This window comes from Primulina tabacum, chromosome 17, assembly GCF_025594145.1.
Source record: "Primulina tabacum isolate GXHZ01 chromosome 17, ASM2559414v2, whole genome shotgun sequence".
In the NCBI taxonomy this organism is placed as follows: domain Eukaryota; kingdom Viridiplantae; phylum Streptophyta; class Magnoliopsida; order Lamiales; family Gesneriaceae; genus Primulina; species Primulina tabacum.
The window spans coordinates 29,922,396-29,947,955 of record NC_134566.1 but is presented as its reverse complement, the minus strand read 5'-3'; the positions used below and the strand labels follow the sequence as shown (position 1 = coordinate 29,947,955).

Below are 25,560 nucleotides of genomic sequence, written 5' to 3'. Positions count from 1 at the left end.
AAGGAATGAAGATTTAACATTTTATATATGCATGGTGAGGACAAGTGTCCCACCCAATCCAACTAATTGCACTTTAGTCCCTGAATTCTTCACTATTTGCAATTCAGCCCTCAATAATTACGAAATTGCCATCAAATTTAAATCAAGTATTTTTCCACTTAATTACAAAATTGCCATCAAATTAAATTAAGTATTTTTCCACTTAATTACAAAAATGTCATCCATAATATTTTCTTTTCGGGGTCTCATAAAATTGATAACATCTCGGGCTTTACAATTCTCCCCCTCTGAGACACGATTTCGTCCTCAAAATTTCAAGCAATCATATCACAGGCAATCAAACCAGAAATAACAGAAACTAAAATAGTAAACTCACATAAGTGGAATAACTCTGGGAATTCCTGTCTCATATCTGATTCAGTCTCCCAAGTAGCTTCTTCAATGCCATGACGAGTCCACTGAACTTTCACAAGTGGGATGGTCTTTGTTCTGAGTTTTTTTTCTTTACGATCAATAATCTGTATCGGCTTTTCAACGTAACTCAGAGATTCATCAAGCTCGGCCTCGTCTGGCTGAATAATATGAGAATTATCGGGGAGATACTTCCGCAGCATAGATACATGAAAGACATCATGTATCCCTGACAATGAAGGCGGTAATGCGAGTCGATAAGCACGATCTCCTATCTTCTCTAGAATCTCATACGGACCAACGTATCGTGGAGACAACTTCCCTTTCTTGCCAAATCTGACAACTCCTCTGAAAGGTGAAATCTTCAAAAATACTCTGTCTCCTGCCTCAAATACCAACGGTCTGCGTCGAATGATGGCACATTTGGCTTGTCTGTCCTGTGCTGCCTTCATTCTTTTCTGAATCAGTTTCACTTTCTCTATCATATCTCTGATCATATCAGGTCCAATCTCAGGAACTTCAGAGATATCATCCCAATAAAGAGGGGATCGACACTTCTTTCCGTACAACGCTTCGAAAAGAGCCATATCAATACTCGTCTGATAGTTGTTGTTGTACGAAAATTCACAAAGTGGCAATGCATCTTGCCATCCAGTGCTAAAATCAAGCACTACAGCTCTCAGCATATCCTCCGATGTCATCGTCCGCTCTGACTGTCCGTCAGTTTGTGGATGATATGCGGTACTCAGATGCAACTTCGTACCTAGAGCCTGCTGTAAACTCTGCCAGAAGTGCGAAGTGAACCGAGGATCACGGTCTGATACAATCTACTTCGGCACTCCGTGCAATCTGACCACCTCTCTAACATAAATCTCAGCCATCTGGTCATACCTGCATGTCATCTGGTACGGAATAAAACATGCTGATTTGGTTAATCTATCAATCACGACCCAAATCGCATCACCACCTCGGGAGGATCTCGGTAACTGCGTCACAAAATCCATGGAAATGTGATCCCATTTCCATTCAGGAATCGAAAATTGTGCAGTAGACCTCCTGGTTTCTTTCTTTCAGCCTTTACCTGTTGGCAATTCAGACATTTTGACACAAATTCTGTGACATCAGATTTCATTTGCTTCCACCAAAACTGTGTCTTCAAGTCATTATACATCTTTCTGCCACCAGGGTGGATACTGAATCGACTGCTGTGCGCTTCAGTCAATATCTGCTGTTTCAACTCTGAAACATTCAGCACAACAAGACGATCATTCACATACAGTACATCCTCACGTACCTGAAACTCTGATTGATGACCTGATTTGACCATCTCAATCGATTTCTGAACTTTCTGATCAACTTTCTGAGCCGCTTTAATATTCAAAATCAGCTCTGGTTTAGCTTGTATAGCATACAATCTCAACGGTCTACAATTTGTCTCAAATACCAATCCAGACAAACAGCAGTCTTCAATCAAATTCGAAACACCTATTGTCGATAAGGATAAAGTATATACCTTTCGACTCAATGCATCAGCTGCTGCATTGGACTTCCCCGGATAGTATTTGATTTCACAATCAAAGTCTTTCAGTAAATCCAGTCATCTTCGCTGTCTCATATTCAGTTCTGATTGTGAAAACAGATATTTCAAACTTTTGTGATCAGAATAAATTTCAAATTTCTCATTGTAGAGGTAGTGTCGCCATATCTTCAAAACAAATACAATGGCTGCCAATTCAAGATCATGAATTGGGTAGAGAGTCTCGTGTGGCTTCAGCTGTCTCGAGGCATAAGCAATCACATGCCCTCGCTGCATCAACACACAACCCAAACCTATGTGAGAAGCGTCACAATAAACAACAAATCCACCAGTACCTGAGGGGATAGTAAGTATCGGTGCACTGGTCAATCTTTTCTACAATTCCAGAAAACTGGATTCACAGTCTTCTGACCACACAAAGGGGCATTCTTCTGAGTTAACTGAGTAATCGGTTTGGAAATGCTCGAGAAATCTTTAATAAACCGACGGTAATATCCTGCCAAACCCATAAAACTGCGAATCTCTGGCACTGATGTCAGTCTCGGCCAAGAAATCACAGCCTCAACCTTGCTGGGATCAACTGATATACCATCTCCGGATATGATATGACCCAGAAATACTACTTGTCTCAACCAGAACTCACATTTTGACAGTTTATCATAAAATTTCTCTGTTCTCAGAATTTTCAACACAGTTCTCAAATGTTCTGCATGCTCAATCATATTCTTCGAATAAATCAAAATATCAATAATAAAAATAATCACGAAATCATCGAGATATTTTTGAAATACACGGTTTATCAGACCCATAAACACAGCTGGCGCGTTGGTCAAACCAAACGGCATGACAATAAACTCATAATGTCTATACCTGGTTCTGAACGCTGTCTTCGAGATATCAGAATCCCTGACTCTCAGCTGATGATATCCAGATCTCAGATCGATCTTGAAATAAATAGAAGAACCCTGCAACTGGTCAAACAAATCATCTATACGGGGTAATGGATATTTATTCTTTACCGTTGCTTTGTTCAGTTGCCGCTAATCAATGGAGAGTCTCATTGAACCGTCTTTCTTCCTCACAAACAACACGGGAGCACCCCAAGGAGATACACTCGGTCGGACGTATCCATTGGCCAATAAATCCTCCAACTGATCCTTCAACTCTTTCAGTTCAATCGGTGCCATTCTGTACAGAGCTCTAGAAATCGGAACTGTACCTGACATCAACTCAATGCTGAAGTCTATCTCTCGAATCGGAGGCAATCCAGGAATCTCGTCTGGGAAGACATCAGCAAACTCACACACCACTGGCAAGTTCGCCAATGATGGACTCGACTTCAGTAAATCAACTGAATATACAAGGAATCCTTCCGCTTCTTTCTGCAGTAATCGAGTCATAGATAATACGGATATCAAAGGAATTCTGGCTCGAGAACCCTTACCGTAAAATTTCCACTTCTCAGTCATCTCAGGTCTGAATCTCACAATCTTGTGGAAACAATCAACTGTAGCTCTGTACTTGGTCAACATATCAATTCCGATTCTACAGTCAAAATCAGACAACCCAAGCACAATACAGTCTAACTAAATCACATGCCCGTCATATCGTAGTATACAAGATCTAACAGAAGTCACTGACACAAGACCTTTTCCCAAAGGAGAAGAAACAGATACTACAGTAGATAGGGACTCAACAGGTAATGCATGCATCAATGTGCAAATCTCTCAGAAATAAATGTATGTGATGCACCAGTATTAATCAATACATAAGCAGGGTAACCAGAAATAGAACAGTTACCTGCAACGACATCATCAGGTGCATCTTGTGCCTGCTCCTCAGTCAAAGCAAAAACTCTGGCCTGCTGTCTCGGAGGCTGGCTCACTGTCTGGCTTCCTCCTGGCCTCTGCTGTGACTGGATAGACGGTGCTGGCGGGAAAGAATTGATAGCAGATGGTCGTCTCCCTGTCTGAGCCACTGATCCAGATGATTCGGCACCCTGTGACCTCTGAGTACCTCTTTGTGGGCAGACTCTGGCAAAATGTCCTTGTTGCCTACAAATACGGCAACTGCCAAACACTCCTTGGCACTGCTATGTGGAATGCTTCCCTCCACAAATGCTGCAATAAGGTCCTGTATAACTTTGGCCCTGACCGGTCTGTCTCGAGCCACTAGAACTGGATGAACTGCTTCCAGATCTTTTGAACTGTTTCCCTCTAGCTTTCAGGAAGTCTTTCTTTCCCCCACTGCTGCTGCCACTCACAAACCGGGGAGGTGGTTGCTGTGGTCTCGGTGCTGGAGGTACAAACGAAGCTCCTCTCTGTCTCATCAGACCAGCTTCTGCTCCCTTTGCTCTGTTCAGGGCGTCAGCAAAGTTTTTTGGTCGCCCGGTGTTCACCAATGTAAATATCTCCGGATTCAAGCCATTGATGAACTGATCAGCCACCGCTTCTTCATGCTCGGCCACATGTGGAGCAAATCTCAGTAGTGTAGAGAATTTAGACACATATTCCTCAATGTTCAATTGCCCTTGTCTCAGATTCGCAAACTCAGCACCTTTATCCTTTCTATATGACACAGGGAAAAATCTCTGATAAAATTGAGTTCTAAATACATTTCAGGTAATAGTCGTACCTCGATGCTCCAATGCCCGCCTTGTTGTAATCCACCAGTTCTTTGCCACATCGTTCAACTGGTGCCCTATCAGTTTCACTCCCCGCTCATCAGTGTAATCCAAGGACTCAAACAGCATCTCAATGTCATCAGCCAACTCTCACAATCCACTGCTATCTCAGTACCCTTCAGTGTAGGTGGATGAAACGACTGAAATCTCTTCAGCAACGTCTCCATCGGTGTTGCTGTCACATCCATTGGAGGATTCGAAGTGCTACCATGTTCCGATACTCTTCGGGGAGGCATATATGATTATCAAAAGGGTTAGCAATCACAATTGACAAATCTGTCTCAGTCCCTTTCTAATCATCGTACCGCTGATCTAGAATCGGTGCTGATTCATTCTCAATAATATACATTATCATATCAAAATCAGATAATCAGGTAAACATGTATTAAAGTAGTAAATCATGCTAGCAATCAAAAGCAAGGAAAGAAAACTCAATCTACCCCACTCACTAGCTTCTATTTCCGTCTAAAGGATCTATGGCTCTGATACCACCTGTTGTGGGGACCCCGGACGCTAATCATCTTCTTAATCGTCATTGGGATAAATGGATCAATTAATTAATCTGGGTCTAAATTTTTTTTTAATTGCGGAACGTAATGTAATTCAATCTTATATACATATCAGTATAACAGCACAAGTCTTGTACAATAAACATCAACTCAAACTAAGGTTCAACAACTAATGTCAAGTGCTGAATCCTATCTACAGCAACATCAAAGTCCGTGGTCTCCACTCTAATCATGATCTCTCGTCATCTCCTCGACCCTGATCCTGTCCCACCTGTTGTCATGCGCACATACAAACACGACAACAGCCGGAAAATTCCGGTGAGAATATAATCCCAGTATAAATCAACGAACATGCAATCATATGATAAACATAAAAGCATGGACAGATAACAGCAATATGTATCAAAATCTGAAACATAATCAATATAAAACTGTAGACAATGCTCGTGACTCCACAACTCAGACTAGACTCAATCCTAGTATAGGGATCCCGGTTTCCAGACGTTGGTATTCCTATATCGACCAACAGTAATAGAAGAAACTCTGATTCTATCCACGTCGATATAACCAAACATCCAGTGTCTTGACCTATCCGTCACAGACTGTGGCACTATCGCCAATACACTATCTTGTGACATCGTGCAATGTGCCCATGGCGATCCCACCACTATCAGACACTTCTGTCACAAGATCACTCGACTAATATCTGCTTTCTATACATCCATAGAACAAGCATATCAAGTCAAAGCAATGAACATAATAATAAGAAGTATGTGATTTAGGAAAACTCAAGTATATCCTACTTGAGTCGATCTCCCAGTACCACATTGACTTATACCTTTCGTTTGTAGTCTGGGTCTGAAGCAATATCAGTTCTGAACTCAAGACTGTCTCTGTAACTCTGAAATGACATATCGAGAATAATAATATCAACATTCCATTCCCAATACAATACAGAATCTGATTAATCTGAATTTAATTCAAATCATCGGCATAACGGCACAATCTCAATATCCCCGTAAATACCATATCAACAAATATCAATTACAAATCATAACCCATATCCGATACAATCTGTAATCAATCAATAATCTAAATCTGTCCGATTTTCAGTCCATATAATCAGAAATTCATAACAATTCCATAATCAATCTGTTCTTCAATCCGGTTTCGATTCTACGATGTGTAGTATTTCCAGAACACATAATAATAATTAAATAACAATTCCCCCCATATCATAATTTCAAATGATAACAGAACTCAATAAAACTTACGTCCTGTAGTAGCTATCGACGAAAGGATCTCAGAAATGTGTTAAGATCGAAATTCTGATAAACGGATACCGCACAATCAAATTTCTAAAAGAAGAAATGAACTTGGGATTCCCTGAAACTTTTCCTTTGATACGAAAGAATGAAGATTTAACATTTTATATATGCATGGTGAGGACAAGTGTCCCACCCAATCCAACTAATTGCACTTTAGTCTCTGAATTCTTCACTATTTGCAATTCAGCACTCAATAATTACGAAATTGCCATCAAATTTAAATCAAATATTTTTCCACTTAATTACAAAATTGCCATCAAATTTAAATTAAATATTTTACACTTAATTACAAAAATGTCATCCATAATATTTTCTTTTCGGGGTCTCATAAAATTGATAACATCTTGGGCTTTACAATTATCGACTCAAATAAATTAAAACTATTTGGATTAATGAATTTCAAATTTATTTAAATATGTTTTTGTTATTTTAGAGAAACAAAACCATGAACATCAAATTCACCTCTTGTATGTTTGAGTATGTCTTTTGTAAGACGGTCTCACGAATATTTATCTGTGAGATGAATCAACCCTAGCGATATTCACATCACAATAAAAAAGAGATTCATCTCACAAGTATGACTCATGAGATCGTCTCACACAAGTTTTTGCCTGCATACATATTTATATAGAGTTTCATGTTAATTAAGATGTATTTCAAATTCACTTAATAATAACATCGTTTAAAATCTATTATATTTTGTGTAAATAATATAACAAGTAAGACATGAATTCAAATATATTTTTATTATATAATAATACTAATAATAATAATAATAGCAGGTAGGAAAAGCCAAACCCATTTCTAGTAATAATAATAATAATAATATTAGCAGGTAGGAAAAGCCAAACCCATTTCTAATTCTGCATCTGTATTACCTGACTTTGGTAACGTCCAAACTTTAGCTTTCTCGTGTTCACTTTCAATTGACCTCACTTTCAATTTTAACAACATTTCTTAAGATTTTTGTCAATTTCAATTTTTTTTCAATATAATTGTTCATATGACACTGCATTACGTTATAACTATGTTGAAGTTGTAGCGCACGAAGAAAAAAATCACAAATAGATAAATATATAACTCGTAAATTATATTTTCTTTATATCTATTGTTTGATTATTTTTAATTTACAAACTGAGCTTTACGGTTATTTATCACAACAAGATTTTTTTTAACATATCGCTTCAGGCCCTGTGAATCACATGTACGGCTATGCTTATCTCCATGCTATATGTCTTATACTGTAGCGATGATATTGTTCTCAAATTGTAAGTTTACTAAGACACTGTTTAGTGCAAATATAAAATGATTATTTAAGTTTGATACCATGTTTAATCAAGACCCATTTATTATTATACATCATGCATTATCATTGTTCGAATCAAACCGTGGCTTAGAGTACACATGCACTTCCGAACCCAAAAAATCAGAACCGGTCCGAAATTGGTTACAATTTCATGGTTAAAACCACGGAACCGCTCCGATACATGACTAATTCCGGTTTAGATTGGCCAGATCTCGGATCTGATATGAGCAGTTACCACAATACATTTTATCTTTTTTAAAAAATCTGCGTTCTAAGATATATGACCGAACTATCCGTGCATTGCATCGAACCATGAACCAGACTTGACGTGTGCTCATAAATAAAAAGTTGAGGAATATCTTTTTAAATAAAGGAAAAGATACATTTACATGATAGAACGTAGATCTCTATCGGCGAAGAGATCTATTTTCGTGAAACTTCGATCCATGCGTAAAATAAAAATTAATATTTTTAGTATAAAATCTGATTTTTCATTAATTATTTGAGTCACAAAATTGATCCATAAAACAGTCTTAAAAATCACACGAATGTATGTGATGCAATAATAAAAATTAAAAGCCTTTAAATTTATAGATTAAAAGGAAATAAAATAAATTAATTAAAAAAAATGAAATCCATACAAGTAGAATTCTACTCTATATGAAAGTATTCGTTGATAAGGAAACAAGCAAACAAAAACCTTTATTCCTCTAAACGCGTATTATTCAAACCGCGTTAAACCCTCAATATAAATACCCACTTCGACAGAAGATCTCTTTTTATTAACTTCTCTCCACTTTTTCTTCCCAGAAAATTTGTTCGATTCTCTCCACAATCGATAATGGAGAAATCAGCTCCGCTAACCAGAGATGAAGAATTACGCCAAGTTTTCAAGAAATTCGACACCAACGGCGACGGAAAGATTTCTCCATCGGAGCTCGGCTCGGTGCTCAATGGCCTCGATTCCAGAACAACCGAGGACGAGGTGGCGCGTATAATGTCTGAGTTAGATATCGACGGAGATGGCTTCATAGACTTGAACGAGTTCAAAGCCTTTCACTGCGTCGGCGGCGACAGTAACAAGGAGTTGAGGGAGGCGTTTGATCTGTACGACCAGGATAAGAACGGCAAGATCTCCGCCAAGGAGTTGCACACGGTGCTCCGTGGCCTTGGAGAGAAGTGCTCGCTCAAGGACTGCAGGAGGATGATCGGATCCTTCGATGTCGACGGCGATGGATGCGTTGATTTCGAGGAATTCAAAAAGATGATGACCAGATCCTCGAGATGAATGCACGTAAATATTCTGACTCTTTAGTTTCAGTTTCTATAAGCACTAGCTTCTAGTTTGTTAGGGCCTATCGCTTTTCTTCTTTTTCTGTTTTAACTAGTTTTTTTCTCATGAATGAAAAAGATTGATGAATTAAGCTTATAATTCGAAGCTGTAAAATCGCAGAAAAATTCCTATCGTTCATGATTTAATATGCATATGCCTCCATGAATTGATGGAAAAGAAATTCAAAATTCAGATAGAGAAAACTTATTCATTCACATTATATTTTTGAGTATGGATTTGATTGATGAAATCACAATAAAATCGAATAAAAGATATTATCGTAATATGCCAATATCAAATCTGATTAATGCTGATTTATAGCATAAGAATCTGAAATCCGATACAAATTTAATTTGAAAGCAATAATTGGGAAACATTGTGAGAACTCAATAATCTTTAGTTTGATTGAAATTTTTTATATTTTCCATTTTATTTATTAGTTTTCCTATACTAATTTCTTATACTCTACTTAAATGCTAGTCATGAGAATTTTGACAAATACGCATTTAAAGCATTGGTGCTTTATTTGTAGGACAAAGTTGAGTTTGGCCGGCGTGGGCTGTAGGGTGGTTAAAAGTTTGTGGCTTACACGACTTTAGTGTGTTTTGGGTAGTTGAATTGGTTGAATTGCATTATCATTATAATACGTGTATTTATTCAACGCGGATTCCCGCATAGGATTGCAAATGGGATTGTTGATGCAACCGCGTTTTCTGTCCAATCATGATCAATAATTCCTCTATCAAATAATTTGTTCATATTCAATAAATTAATTTTATGTTATACAAAAACAATAATTAAGTTGTTTCAAATTACCATTCAATATCATTTAATTAATCACACTATATAAATTATCTACATCTACTAGCTTGTTATCATTCTTGGGTAATTCTTGAGTGACGGTTACAATAGTCTAATTCTGTGATTTGGGACTTTATGGATGGTTAAAATATAGTGGAAGTTAGAACGTAACCACAGTTTTAGATATTGAAATATGCAGAACTGTTAAGTAAAAACTCGGAAAACTGGTTTTCTAGATGATAGATGTTGTACTTGCTATTAACTTCATATTTTCAAATGAATTTCATTCGGGAATAAGAACGTTAGCCACATTTTGAGGGCTGAAAATACCCATTGTGATCCACATGTAGAGATGATAATGGGTCGAATATAATGTTTTACTTGGATTGATGAATTTAAAATGTATTTACGTTGTTTACTAAAATAAGACTATAAACTTTAAATCAATTTATTACTTATATGACAAAAACTTGTGTGAGACGGTCTCGTGGGTTGTATTTTGTGATACGTATATTTTATTTGCGTCATCAATGAAAAATATTACTTTTAGTGTGAATATCGGTATGATTGACCCGTCTCACGGATAAAGATTCATGAGACCGATATAATATTTCATGTTAATAAAGATATATTTCAAGTTCACTCCATAAGAATGTCATTTGAAACTATTTCTATTTGTATTATGAATGTGTAAATTAGTAAGATGTGAATTAAGATTTCATCTATTATTTCATTTTAAATAATAAAATTAGATGAAATGCATGAATTTCAAATCTATCTCCTCAATCACACCTTAAATGTATTAATCTAAAAGCCCTTTCTCTATCTGTTGCTCTATTTCAATTTGTCAATGGATCATGCACCTGCTATATATCCTGAAGCGATGCATGAGATCTTTAATGGACACACTGCATCAACAACTAATGTGAAAATATAAAAAAACTTTTTTAAAAATCAATTGCAATAAAAACCCTGAGTAATTTCTTATAACCGGTCATATTTTTTTAAAAAAGTTTTAAATGTGTTTGAGTATTAAAATCACGTGGATTAAATGTGCTTTATTTTTAAAAACACAGTGGTGTAAAAACCATTAATTTTGAACATGGAGCTTTGTGATTTATTGCAATTTTATGAGGGTGTAAAATACTATTTACCCGATGTTTATCTCTTAACTACTTTAACAGCTAGCTAGTAGGGATGATAATTTCATCCGAACTCGACAGAAAATCCGATATCTAATGTGAATGGAAGAGGGCATGGAGGGTTTTTTTTTTTTACATGATTAAATAAATGAGTAATTGGGTATTAGGATAAATGCGAATCTTAAAGAATCCTACCCATACTCTATCCAATATTCGACTAAATTAATATATATATCTATATTATATTTTTAAGTGTGAGATCCTTAGAGTAACTAATTTTTTGTTTCACGATCTGTTTTAATAATTATATAAATTAATAAAATTTTAAAACTTCAATGCAAATCGTATGTAGTTTAGCGGATCGATCATTTGTATAATAAACTTCAAGTTGTAGGATTAATTACTACTTAGGTTGTTTTTTCTATATATTTTTTAATTCATATATTAAAATGTAATTATAAGAATAATGAGTGACTACACTGTAAACATCATTCAACATGTAAAAGATAAATAGTTTCAGCTATGCTTTAGTTGATATATGTAGTTTCGGCTACGATGTTAATTCCAATATGTTTTTGTTGAATGATATTAGTTGGATGACATGTAGAAAATTATTAGTATAAAATTTATATTATTTTAATTAATTGGATAATGATGTTAGGATAAATTGTTTATAATATTTTGTTATTTTTCTATAATATTTTGTTTACTAATTTTTATATTTTTTTTATTGTTTTCAACAATTTAGTAAATATATACGTAGCTTACTCGAAATAATTCAAATTTAAGAAAATGCATTTATAGGTGGTAATATGATAATTGGGTAGATTTAGAATATTCAATCCTTAGACGGATTTGGAGATAAGGATGCAATTGAATTTATCCGATTAAGATGGGATGAGGGTGATAATAAATTTAATAAATGATGATGGATACAGAGAATATAGAATCCTAACTAACCTTTTGTCATCTCTAATGGTTAGTGAGGTGCATGGTTTAGCGTTAGATTGACTTAACCTATCAACTAACTCCTAGTTACTTTATAATTCTCAAATGTCAAATATTGATTTGTAGTGAATCACTGACATTTGCATTCACACCGACAAATTACAGAAGATTTTTAGAGATTTCTTAATTCACCGAGATCCATGACTCCGGTGGAACTACTTGCGATTAGGCTCATTTGCCCTCGTTGCATTTATTGCATGCTCACACATAATAAATGATAAAAACAAACAGCGACTAAAAATCAAAACATGAAATATATGCTGTTAAGGGCATTTCCAACCCATGTGCCAAAAGACGTAGAGGTCTTCTCTAATGAAACTGCGCTATTTTGTGAAATAGTGCAACTCCATTTCCCTTTGCGCCAAATTTGGCTTAGAGTATTTTGCGCAATTGCGCAGAGGAAAGCCTTTTTTTTTAGTTTTTTTTTATTGTTTTTTAGTCTTTTTTTGTTTTTAATATTATAAATATTTATATTAAAAATTATAAATATTATTTATATAATAATATGATATATCATATTATTTTAATAATTAGATAATTAATAATAAAAATTGAAATATTTGATTATAAAAATTTATAAATAGATTTTAAAATAATTTTATAATTAAACATCTAACACACAAATAATTATTAATATATTTAAAATAATTAAATTTAATAAAAGATAAACAAACTAAATTATGTACAAAACTTTATTTTTCTCCTGAATAATATATTTAAAATAATTAAATCAATCATTTTAATAATATTATCACAATTATTAATAATATAATATTAATTATATCAAACATAAAATGTAATTATAATTATATCACTAAATTTTAAAAATACACATTTAATAACTAATAAGAAAAAAATTAAATAAATCAAATAAAAAAGAATATTTCGAGAATATTCTTTTTTACGAAATATTCTTTTTTAGAGTAAAATTTGAAGTAGATGGGTTGGAGATGAATATTGTATTTGATGCAAAAAGTGCACTATTTTAAAATAGAGTTGTCTTTTAAAATAGAGTTTTGAGTTGGAGATAACCTAAAGGAGGATACTAAATCGCGTTTATTTTCAATTTGACTCGACGAGTTATTGAATATGACATAATATTAATGTCATTGATGCCATTTACAAGGTTTCACCGTTCTCTGTTTCTAATGTTGTTCTTCAGCCGCTCCTCCAATTTGCCGAAGGTCTATGGAGGAGGAGGAGCAGTATTGTCTCATAACATGTAATCAAGTGGCACACTTTTCCTTGCAACATTCACTTTTGCGATGGTCACATAGCGTTTTTTGATGTCTTTTAGCCACGTTGCTTGGGACCTTTTGTATAGAAAAATGATATATGATTTTTCAGTATTTTTTCATATTTTTTTAAATAGGTCTCTTGTGAGACGGTTTCACGAATCTTTATCTGTGAGACGAGTCAATCCTACCAATATTCACAATAAAAAATAATAATCTTAGCATAAAAAGTAATATTTTTTCATGGATGACCCAAATAAGATATCCGTCTCACAAAATATGACCCGTGGGACTGTCTCACACAAATTTTTGCCATCTTTTTATCAGTATGATATCTTTTACCCACGTTGCTTGGGACATTTTTTTTACAGACAAATGATATATGATTTTTTAGTATTTTTTTCTATTCTTTTTATTAGTAATAGTTCAATTCAATCAATATCAAATGCAACGATAAATATTTCGATTTAACGGCATGATTGTTATTTTTATTTGAATATGATCTCTTACGATATACATTTTTTTATATATAATAATTAAAATTATTCATTATATCAATAATTTAAGTAATTATTTAAACGCTCATAGCTTACTAATTTTAATATACCATGCATCGCACGTGTGAGATACTGGTACAATTTACACTAATGTGAATTCCATTTCCTTTTAAAAAAATATAACTGGATTAATTACATCAACATCATTTGATATTTGTCATATTAACAAAAAAACTCAACTATAGTTAAATATTACATATACCTCCCTTGATGTCGTTTGGGAAAAATAATAAATAAATTTTATTACATCTAAAATTACATAAACCCCTCGTGTTTGTATTTTTTTTTATTACATTTAACCATTTGGAAATGTAAATTGAAAAACAAGCCTGATAAAACTTTGTTTTTGAAAAATAACCATTTACCCCTCAACTGTGTCTTTCACCATTCCTTTACCAATGAGTAATTTTGAAAACACGACTTTGGTCATGATCCACACATTCCCACCAAATTCGGAAAGTTTTTAGCCACGCCAACTCAAATTTTGGTAGTGTCTAGTCTTGCTTTTTCTCGACAAGTTCGTGGAGAGTCGACAAGTTCGTGGAGAGTTGACGGGGAGAGATGATTAATATTTTTATAAAATTCAGTTGTAAGTAAATATAATTGGATGTTTTGCATTTATTTATATTTATTATACGTTAAATGTTTGTTTTTTCCTTTAATTTTTTTGTTTGAATAGTTTTTTTTTATTTTTAAAACTGCATTGATTTTTTTGTACGTTAAATGTTTGTTTGTTTGGTTGTTTTTTTTTAAAATTGTTTTTGTTTGATAGTTTTGTTTTTGTTTTTGAAACTTCATCAATGAAGTTTATGTTTTTTTATTTTATTTTCAAATTTTAACCTTTTTTTAAGCATAGTAAGTTGTGATATAAAATAATTGTCTCGTTGAAGTTTTAAGCCGCCGAAGCTAATTTTTATCCATGCCTTTTCCATTGACAAAGTTAAACTATATGAGTGTGTTTGGTTGAGTGGATTAAACAATGATAGGTTAATAGTCAAACATTTATCTAATGTTTGATTAAAATTTTAAGATGTTTTAATAATCATTTTGACCCGATTTAAGATCCAATTTTGTGGATAACTATTTGATTATTATTCTAACAAATCAACTGTGATACACTATCAAAACTCAATAAATTACATTTTTCTCCTTTTATTGAATCCAAGTGGTGGGTTAAGTTATTTATTGAATAAAAAATTTATTTTAGAGTGTTGTACGTTAGATGTCGATCCTGATACTTAATATATATCATTATATTTAATTTGATTTAAATTTTAAAAAATATAAAGATATATTTTTATTTTGAAAAAATAATTTATTTGTATATATTTTAATAAAATAATAAAAAATAAATTTTAACGTTGGTTATGCTTATTAATAATATTTTTATTTTTATTATATTTAATTTATGATATTTACACTTATTAATTCAAAGATTATTAATATATTTATTATTAACATTATTATTATTATTATCTAATAGTATGTATTGCTTTCAAATGTGTACAACAAATAAGTAAACTTAGCAAGGGTATAATAATAAATTTATTAATATTTAAAAGCTAATCACATATTCAAAATGTTAAACCAAACAATCTTAATAGTATCACATAATTTTGATTAATAATATATCAATCTTGTTATCTATAGCATAATCAATCATTGATTTATCTCGTTACTTGTACCAACACACGCTCGGTGTTATGATATGATGAGTAATAAATGTGACTTAATAGGGATGAATAAAATATACTTATAAATAATATACTATTTGATATGTTTTTAATTTGCATGATGATTGTGTTTATTATTTTATAATATACAAAATAATTATTTTAGATAAACTAACCTATCTAATTTTAAGTTTTGATCCATTTAGCTTTTAGCAAGCAAATAGACAAGGCAAACACATTTCTTTTTCTTTTTGCATAGTTCAACGATCTATACACATAATTCATCACCAAAACCTAAATCAACCATGATTGTCAAAGAATATAATTATAAAATTTGCATCGTAACATATTTTATCATATGTTCATTAGCTTGGTAGAAAAGGATGTCTCATATATGTAGCCCACATGCACAGGCGGAGGTACATGTATGCCCGGATAGTCCAATTTTTTTGGATGTCTCATATATGTAGCCCACATGCACAGGCGGAGGTACATGTATGCCCGCATAGTCCAATTTTTTTTTTAAAAAAAATTTATATGTAAATTTTGGATTAACATGTTATTAGTCCGGGTAAATCAATTTAAAATATTAAAAGATTCCAGAGTTTAAAATTCTAAGCCCGGATAAAGTCAGATTCCTGGCTCCGCCGCTGCCTACATGCACTTTATCGTGGACCAATGGATGAAATTTGGATGACTAAAAATGAGACAAACATAAAATTCATAAAAATTTATGCCTTATCAATCTTCAACAGCACCAAACGGATATATTAATGTCTACACAATCGGAATCATGCCATCCTGAAGATTATTCTGATCATTTTCAAACCCTAATAGCTCCCAAGCGTCGTCGTAAAAATCGAAATCTTCACTTGCTGGTAGAGAGTCGTCCCCATCATCCATCAATCCCCCGGGATTGATCTGTCGCGTCCATAATCCAGGTTCTTTTCCTTTATCATCGAGAAGTGGGATATATTTCTCCAATTTATCCTCCTCTGCTGCATCAAGCAAGTTGCTCCACCAACGGATACATTCACTGGCTTCTTGGGAAGACGACGGCTCTAATCTATTATCGTTGTTGTTGATGATGCTTTGTTTGGGATTATTTGGTTCGTGGTTGTGATCTGTCACCAATGCAGTTCTTGGCCCATCCTGGATAGTTAGATTAGAAAAGGTGCGAGGTCGGGGTCGTAGGATGTTTGTCTTCGTGATAGTTTTCTGGATTGGTTGTCCCTTTCGTTCTCCTGATTTTTTCTTCATCCGAGTGTTCCAGAAGTTCTTTACGTCGTTCGCTGTTCTTCCGGGGAGTCGTCCAGCTATCAGCGACCATCTGATTCGGGATTGGAATCAAGCAAGTTGATTAACAACAATTCGAAAAATAACTTCATCGATTTTTTTTTGCAAAACTTAATCTGTTTGCGGAATATTCATTTTTGGTTATTTTGTTCATTTTTTGGTCAGAAAAGTTGATTATACAGTGGCTGAAGCAAAAGTTTTCGAAACGTCGATCACACACTGATGGATGCAACGGGTGTATTCAATCGAGAGTTTTGATTATTTTTAATGTTTTTTTTAATTATAGACTTTTATAGATTTGATAGATTTTTATCTTTTACAGAATCTTACAAATTTATAAATAGATTTATGTGGATTCATGTGGACTTTTTTTGCAAGATTTTTATATATTTTGTCAATTTATTTAATAAAATTTTATAAATTTTGTACTTAATTATAACATATTTTTTTTATTAATTTGCTTGAACCAATAATTAATTGATATATATATATATATATATAACATATTCAGTTAAATTTATTTATATAAAAGTTAAATCATTTAATCCTTACATGTGTATATATGTGCGTTTGTATGCATATTCATAAATTTTTTAAAATACATCAATTGATTAATCCGTAACGTTGTTTTTGAATTGATAATATCCATGTGAAAAAAATATTATTTAGCATTGTATGAATATAATTTGTATAAAAATAACATAGCATACATATTAATTAAAAATGCTAAAAAGAATTTAAAAAATCATGTTTGTTGCGAGTCTATTCAATTATTAAGAATTAAAAGACATTTTTTTGGATCATCTTGTATTATTATTGGATATTATATTAATTTATATAAGTCATAAATTAAAAATCATAAAATCAATTATAGAACTCAAAATTTTCTATGATATTAAAATAAAAATTATTAGATGAAAATTCATCCAAAAAATGAAATTTTTGAAAAGAAAATATGAAAATATAAATAGAGATACACTTCGAAAGTTTAAGAGACTGATAGAGATAGATGAGAAGAGAGAAAATAAGAAAAGATGTTATGCGAAGCAACAAATAGATAAATAAATAGCTTGTATATGAGCTAGAAGTTTTAAAGATCCAACCAAATCTTTGGGTTGAACCAAATACAATTTTGGACAATTTATAGTTGTACCTTAGTCTTTAATGTTTGTATGTTAATGAATTCCATTAAATTACTAAAAGTCTATTGAAAATTTTAATACATATAGACTTTTATAGAGTTTTAAAAGTCAATATTGAATACCATTTGAATTTTTAAAACTCTATGAAAGTCAATTTTGAATACCACTAGACTTCTATAGAGTATATAAAAGTCTTAATTGAATACATCTAGACTTTTAAAATCTACAAAAGTCATTAAAAATCAATAAATTTCCTACATTGAATACACCCCCTAAAGTTTTCAAAAATTTGTGGATTTCTTGATTTTCAATTTATTTGGAAGTAACTTAAAATTTAAAAAAAAATCGAACAAATCAAATAAACTTACAAGTTATATAGATTTTACCATAATCATTCAATGATTGTGATATCAAAATGTGTTTTGACCATATTTTAATAAATGGGTTTTGGCGAAAATTGAATATTTTCGGGACTAAATAGATTAAAATAGTCAAAATTTAAAAAATTATTGTGTCAGAATTTAAAAAATGAAAATTTATTGAACAATACCAAGAAATGGACAAATTAGTGGATCAAAAAATATTTTCCTAACGTGAATAACAAAGGACAAAAATGTGTGTTAGACGGTCTCACGAGTTGTATTTTGTAAGACAGATTTCTTATTTGGGTCATTAATGAAAAAGTATTACTTTTTATGCTAAGACTATTACTTTTCATTGTGAATATCGGTAGGGTTGACCCGTCTCACAGATAAAGATTCGTGAGACCGTTTCATAAAAGACCTACTCGAAACAAAGTACTTTTAGGAAAATGTGGCTTACCGTTTTACCAAAAGTTATAGCTGATTATAATGGTGCATCTCAAATATTTTAAACCGTATACTAGCACAAGCGTTACACTTCGATTGCTCTACCCAACATGATCAATTATCTCACTCCAACAATTTTCTTCATAATATCTGTACTCATTGCAATCAATGAGAATCGAACCAGTTACCCTAACTCTGATACCAATTGTAGGGCCAAACGCTTGACGTTTTACCAAAAGCTATAGTTGATGGTGATTATACAACTCAAATCTTTTAAATCGTATAGCAGCACAATCGCCACGTTTCGATTGTTTACCCAATATAAACAGATATTGCACTCCAATATATATGAATTAAAATTATAGATACATAAATTATATATTTTCTTGGAATGTTATTAATTTGTTTAATTATTTTTGTTGACTTTTAATATGTAGAATAAGAAGTCATCAATCACAAGGCTAGATTAGCTAAGATGTGTCATGCCACACAACCACTAATGTATCACCTGTCATATTGACATAAATTTGGTGGGTTAAATAATAAATAAGATAAACAATGAAAATAAATGTGAATTATATTTACATATTCTATTTTTATTAATGACATCTATTGATTATTTAGATACAAGAAACATATATTTTCAAAAAAAAGAAAAAAAGAAAAGAACAGGACAGGAAAGATACAAGAAATATATATGTATATCTATACGTATATAAGAGTCGTAGTTACTTTTTAGTTATCGAAGAGAAAAAAAGGTCCCTACCAATAATAATTGCAAGTCCCAAATTAATGTGGACCTACAAGCACATCATATGCATCAACATGGCAAACTCAATCATATATAGAGTGTCGTACGGTTGACATGCAAGTTTGGACACATCTTGAAATTCTTAACCCAACTTTATTACGAGAACACAAAAACTTGTGTGAGACGATTTCATGGATCGTATTTTGTGAGACATATATCTTATTTAGGTCATTCATGAAAAAATATTACTTTTTATTGTGAATATCGTTAGGATTGACCCGTCTCACAAATAAAAATTCGCGAAACTATCTCACAAAAGACTTACTCTTACGAGATTTACAGTACCACGTCATTGTCACGTAAAAATTTTAGAAACACGAAACTTCCATAAACTTATCCTCAAAATCATAAACAAGAAATCATTTTTTTTTATGTTTTTTGTGAATGTCACTAATCATTTTCACGCACAATTCTACCATTTTATGTTGCTAAAAAAAATCCAGAAGTTCGAAAATTTTGTCTATCCGAATTACGTTTGTGAGAAAAAAAATTAGATTAATTGGATATCCGTACTTAAAGTACTATAATATTTTAATATAGACCGATTATTCTATATGATCTTTGTATAAAATGATATTCTAAAGAAAGAACTTGCTTTACTGCTTAAGATCTTCCTAAGATCTCCCTCAAAGTACGAAAATACTTCATCTTCGTTTAACTAAAAAAGAGCAGGTCTCTTGTGAGACGGTCTCACGAATCTTTATATGTGAGACGGGTCAACTTTACCGATATTTACAATTAAAAAATAATACTCTTGGCATAAAAATTAATAATTTTTCATGGATGACCCAAATAAAAGATCCGTCTCACAAAATACGATCCGTGAGACCATCTCACATAAGTTTTTGCCATAAAAAAATATATTCGAATAAATATAATGCGAAAATTTACCATGACATCAGAAACTGTTTTTAAGGGCAATTCAACTTAATAAAATAGTAGAAGATATTCCAAAAAAAAAAATAGTTATTTATCTTTATCTATATCTTCACATTGAATAATCATATCATAAAATAAAAATATTTAGTAAAAAATCATTTGTAAAGTTTTATTTTAATATCATCTCTAATTTTTTAACAAAAAAATTATCTAACACAAAAAATTAATATAAATGCTGCATCGCGTGTCAAGATAAACTAGTAGAGTATAGTCTATCACATAATAAAGGTAAGGTTTTAGTAGTTACTTTTGAGTCATCGTATTATTTTAAAATGCAAAAAAAAAAGACAAAAACTTATGTGAGACGGTTTCACGAGTCGTATGTTGTGAGACAGATATCTTATTTGGGTCATCCATGAAAGATTATTATTTTTTATGCTAAAAGTATTACTTTTTATTGTGAATATCGGTAGGATTGACCCATCTCATAGATAAAGATTCGTGAGACCATCTCACAAGAGAACTTACTAAAAAACCTCTTGAAGTACACAAATAATCAATTTTTGTTTAATAAAAATATCATAAAATCTATCTCATATTTAATTTTTTTTTTTGCAATTTTGAAGCTCACCTATAACTATCATACCTCGTCCAAATTCATTTTTATAAAAAAATTAATAAAATATTTTTATCCATATTTTTGAATTTTTAAATTTTCGAAACGCTCCAAGAATAAATTTTTTGTAAAAAAAGATAAATTCAGAAATTAAAAAAAATCATCATATTTAAAATAAATAACTAAAAAAATTCTATTTAAAACTTTTAATGCAATCTCTAGATTTTGTTAACGATATTTTCGGACAATTTCATTTTCGTATGGATATGCTGACAATCTCGGGCGTGCACCGATCGTAGCAGAATGCGTTGTATTGAGGTACGAACATTCACATGCATGCAATTTAATGCGAATCCATCAATTTTTTTTAGGAAAAAAATTATTTGTAGATGTTAATATATATTAAGATTGGAACTTGGATCTAACTCAACCCTGAAAAATTATCTCAAGGATGAGAATTGTCCAAAACCATATTTACAACTCACATGGATTTTATCCAACCGATGTGGACAATTAACACACTCCCTCAGATCCAAAAATGAACATCTGGAGCGTGAAATTTACAAATGACTAACTATGGACAAAACAAGATGCCTAACTATAGGCAGTCCAACACATAACGGTGGAAACTGACTCTGATACTATATTAAGATTGAAACTTAAACCTAACTCAATCCCAAAAGCTAGCTCAAGGAGGGGGATTGTCCAAGATCATATATACAACTCACTGAATTTTATCCAACCGATGTGAGACAATTAACAGTAGATCACATTTAAAAATTTTAAAATGCAAAACTTATGACAACTTCTCTTTTTAATAATAAAGAAAAATAATTGAATTCAAGCATCTATCGACTAGTAATGAGAAAATAACTTATTTTTTTCAATTAAAATTTTTATTTTGGATTTTCGTCCACTAAATTTTTAAAATCTGATTTCGTAAACCAACTGTGATTTTTTTTCCTAGCTTTCACTCAGCACTGTGGTACCCTAATTGCTAAGTTGTTCGATGTTATCAATCAGACCGAATTATGCGAAAATTAAAATCATGTAAACCAAAACCAAACTGTGAAAACTCAATAGAATAAAACCTAAGGTCGGACAATTAGCGAAACAAAAAAAACTATCTCCCCGACTAGCTATAATATTCAACACATGCAGTATACGAACTTAATTATGAATTGCGTTTATACGCGTAAATCTTTCAACCGGAAGGAGATCGATTTGTTGGTATGAAATTCTGGTTAAATGAGCACAGACAATATTTTTAATTATTTTATGCAATAATTTTTCAAAATATAAATATGAAGCGACCATGTGTCTTATGCTTATATGCACAGCAAATCTCCACAAAACAACACAATTGAGCCGAATATTATATATATATATATATATATATATAAAACTTGCCTGTTGCCTAATAGCTTATGCAGCCTGATCAAGAGATCAACTTCATCTTTTGAAAAGTTTCCTCTTGTAATATCTGGCCTAAGATAGTTCAACCATCTCAGCCGGCAACTCTTCCGACATCGGTTCAACCCTGAAAAAATTTCAGAAACTCGTCCGAGATCGATCAATAGCGTATAATCAAAAGATCTTCTTAATCGTTTTCGTAGCTATTTTTGTTCAAAAAAGGTCTCCTATAGACAACAAATGCAAGTGATCATCAAGGGGAAAAAAACCCCTTTTTCTAGAGTGAGTCGGGAAAAAAGAAGAAGATATTAAATGATAATAGCGATCAAGAGAAGTTGATTTTGTCTCTCTTGAGTTCACTATTGAAACATTGTTTAAATATTAAACAAAACTCAGTGTGCATCCTGAAAAGTGACCATAAAACTTCAGAATTTTTCGCAGAAAAAGAAAATAACGACGAATCTTTAGTATTCAATGCTATAAAGGGAATTACCTGTTCTAACTGGGACGAGATGCCACTTTCCTTCTCCATACTGTTCCACGCAGTTCTTCAATAGAACATCTTCTTCTGTAGACCACGCGCCTTTCCTAACTCCGGAAGAATGGGAACTTTCCATTTCAATAATGTATAGTTGGAGATTTCCTTGTGCGATTTGACAAAAGAAAAGAACCCCTTAATCAAACAAATACGATTAAGCATATGAATGGGGAAACGATTGATGGAGTAAATTCCCATCGGAACCTATTTATATGCATGCAGTACTTCACTGTCAAACCCACAAGTTAGACGTGCATCATTTGCCACCACATTTGGGTTCTTCCCCACTCTAAAATTATCTTCTCTCCATATTCTTTTTTATTTGCTTAATTTTCACAAATAATGTAAGTTGGTGACACGTGACTATATATATATATACAATCCTCTTCTCTTGAGCTAGCTTTTGGAGTTAGTTAGATCCAAATCCCAATCTTAACATGGTATCAGAATCCAGGTTCCACCGCTATGTGTTGTACTACCCATAGTTGGACCACCCGTTCTATCCATAGTTTGGTCATTTGTAAACTTCACGCTCGAGATATTCATTCCTGGGCATGAGGAGGGTGCGTTAGTGTTAGAGTAGATGCCCTGCAAGCCAACGGTTGGCTAGGGAATTTATTGACTCAAGTGTAATAAACAATCTTTATTTTAATATAATTTAACTTTTTATGGTCTTGTTATACTTTATCTGTATACACATGCAAACAACATAGATAAAGTCCTTGATTATGCTTTAATACAAATGAATCGTAATTCGATGTTGAAACTCATTTGTAAACAGTGCATATTCTAAATTAGTTCCTAGTCGATTCAGCCGCCTAAAACAGGGATAAAGGTCGCTTGAACTCGAGACTAACATCTGTGATGTTGTGTACTGCGTTTTTTGGTAAGGGCATAGAGATGTCCAAACATGCAGATGAGTAGTCATATGATGATTATACCGAACAACCCTCCCTCGGACTTTCCAAGTAGTTATCATTCATCGAGAGGATAAGTCTGTGGTTATGATTGTACACCATTAGTCCTAACGACACGGGACAACACTGAAGCTCTATATGCTAGGGTTGTGCTTTAACTCGTTTACCGGCTCCAGGAGAGTCATCAGGTGGCGAGGTTGGGTACAACTGCGACACATATAGGAGCCAGTGCATTGTAGTCGGGGATTCACCGCTCACCTACGGGCGTGGATATCCTGTGTGATCTGATGAAATAATAGTGCATGGAATATCTGGTCAGAGTATGAGATGTACGTTAGAGAAGGAGTTCTCAAATAGTACACGTGATGCCACTATTATAGTTATCACATAGTTATCGAATTATTATGCAACCCTCCATGAACCAATGGTTGCAGATTCGATCGGGATATATGAGATGAAAGGACCGTACTGTACGTTAATCATAATCGACTGGTTCTTGCAGACACTATCAGTGATACCTAGGGGATCATGGGGTGATGCTACTAGACGCTCTTACCATGATCCGATGGGTGCAATCAGAAATGAGTTTTGACATTCTTGGTCAAGGTGTTGATGAAAAGAATGAGGCTAATTATGGTAAGCCCGAATAAAGGATTATGTCCTGAATCACAAAGAGTTGTGAACCCACGGTTAGCTGTATCCCTGAACCATTGAGGGTCACACAAGTACTGGATCGTTTGTTCCCGTTGAGAGAATAAATTCAAGATATTGAATTTACATTATAATATAGTAAATTCAAAGAGTTGAATTTATGATAATTAATTTTTGAGAGAATAAATTCAAGGAGTTGAATTTATAAAATTTGATAATTTAATTTATTAAACTCAAAAGTTGGGTTTATAAATATTAAATTTTGGATAAAATTCAAGTAGTTGAATTTATAATTTAAATAATAAATTCAAATGTTGAATTTATAATGGATTTAATTTACTAAACTCAATTTATTAAATATTAAATTAAAATTGGTGGGAAGTATGTTTAATGGGCTTGTAGGAGTACAAGTCCAACATACTAAATAATTAAAGTTTTAATGGACTTTGATTAAATTAATTAAACTAGTTGGACTAGTCCAATTAATTAAATCAAGCCATTTATTTTAATTATGTAATTAGGCTATGACTTAATTATAAATATGGTATGCAAGTCAAAACCCTAGCCACCACACCATAAGATTTTTCGAAAATCAGCCTCCATCCTCCAAGCAAATTTCGGCCTCCTTGATTTTCTTTCCAAGGTTGAGCCACCTCTCGTTTTAGTCTCCAACGTAAAATCTCTTCCAAATTTTCTAGTGCAATTTGGAAAAGAAACATATCATCTAGTCGTGGACTTGATAGGAGGATCAAACAAGGACTCTCTTGAGGAAAGTTCGCAGGGATTCATCAAGATCTAATCCGTTTATACCGGATTAGTTGGAGCCACGTGATCTATTCATCAAAGGTATAACAATTCTAACGCCCTATGAATGTTTATGATAAAATCATACGAGCGCCCAAAGCAAAACATATTTTGATTGTCAAAATAAATAAATTTTTAAAACTTCCGCTGCGTTTGGGGGT

At 32.6% G+C, this 25,560-nt stretch overlaps 2 protein-coding genes across 4 annotated transcripts; one reads left to right on the top strand and one right to left on the bottom strand.

Annotated features, from left to right (window-relative positions):
• Positions 1 to 8,545: 8,545 nt before the first annotated feature.
• Positions 8,546 to 13,368, top strand: LOC142531882 (putative calcium-binding protein CML18). Of its 3 annotated transcripts, none has more exons than XM_075638151.1 (2): positions 8,546 to 9,068; positions 13,221 to 13,368. In XM_075638151.1, exon 1 carries the CDS (start codon positions 8,616 to 8,618, stop codon positions 9,060 to 9,062), a length of 447 nt encoding a protein of 148 aa, XP_075494266.1. In that variant the 5' UTR covers positions 8,546 to 8,615; the 3' UTR covers positions 9,063 to 9,068; positions 13,221 to 13,368. The 3 variants fall into 3 exon arrangements, with proteins under 3 accessions (XP_075494266.1, XP_075494267.1, XP_075494268.1); XM_075638152.1 differs by lacking the exon at positions 13,221 to 13,368 and adding an exon at positions 11,093 to 11,227; XM_075638153.1 differs by lacking the exon at positions 13,221 to 13,368 and adding an exon at positions 9,640 to 9,973.
• A 2,865-nt stretch (positions 13,369 to 16,233) lies between these two features.
• On the bottom strand, positions 16,234 to 23,217 carry LOC142531277 (transcription factor MYB75-like). The gene is made up of 3 exons (XM_075637375.1): positions 22,983 to 23,217; positions 22,487 to 22,616; positions 16,234 to 16,853 (listed from the first exon to the last, which is right to left on the bottom strand). Exons 1-3 carry the CDS (start codon positions 23,104 to 23,106, stop codon positions 16,301 to 16,303), a joined length of 807 nt encoding a protein of 268 aa, XP_075493490.1. The 5' UTR covers positions 23,107 to 23,217; the 3' UTR covers positions 16,234 to 16,300.
• Positions 23,218 to 25,560: the final 2,343 nt, after the last annotated feature.

Coding starts and splice junctions, on each gene's coding strand:
- LOC142531277 (XM_075637375.1), bottom strand. CDS start 23,106: ATGGAAAGTTCCCATTCTTCCGGAGTTAGGAAAGGCGCGTGGTCTACA. Junction 22,617..22,982: donor TCTCGTCCCAGTTAGAACAG/GTAATTCCCTTT, acceptor AAATTTTTTCAG/GGTTGAACCGATGTCGGAAG. Junction 16,854..22,486: donor CATAAGCTATTAGGCAACAG/GCAAGTTTTATA, acceptor ATCCCGAATCAG/ATGGTCGCTGATAGCTGGAC.
- LOC142531882 (XM_075638151.1), top strand. CDS start 8,616: ATGGAGAAATCAGCTCCGCTAACCAGAGATGAAGAATTACGCCAAGTT.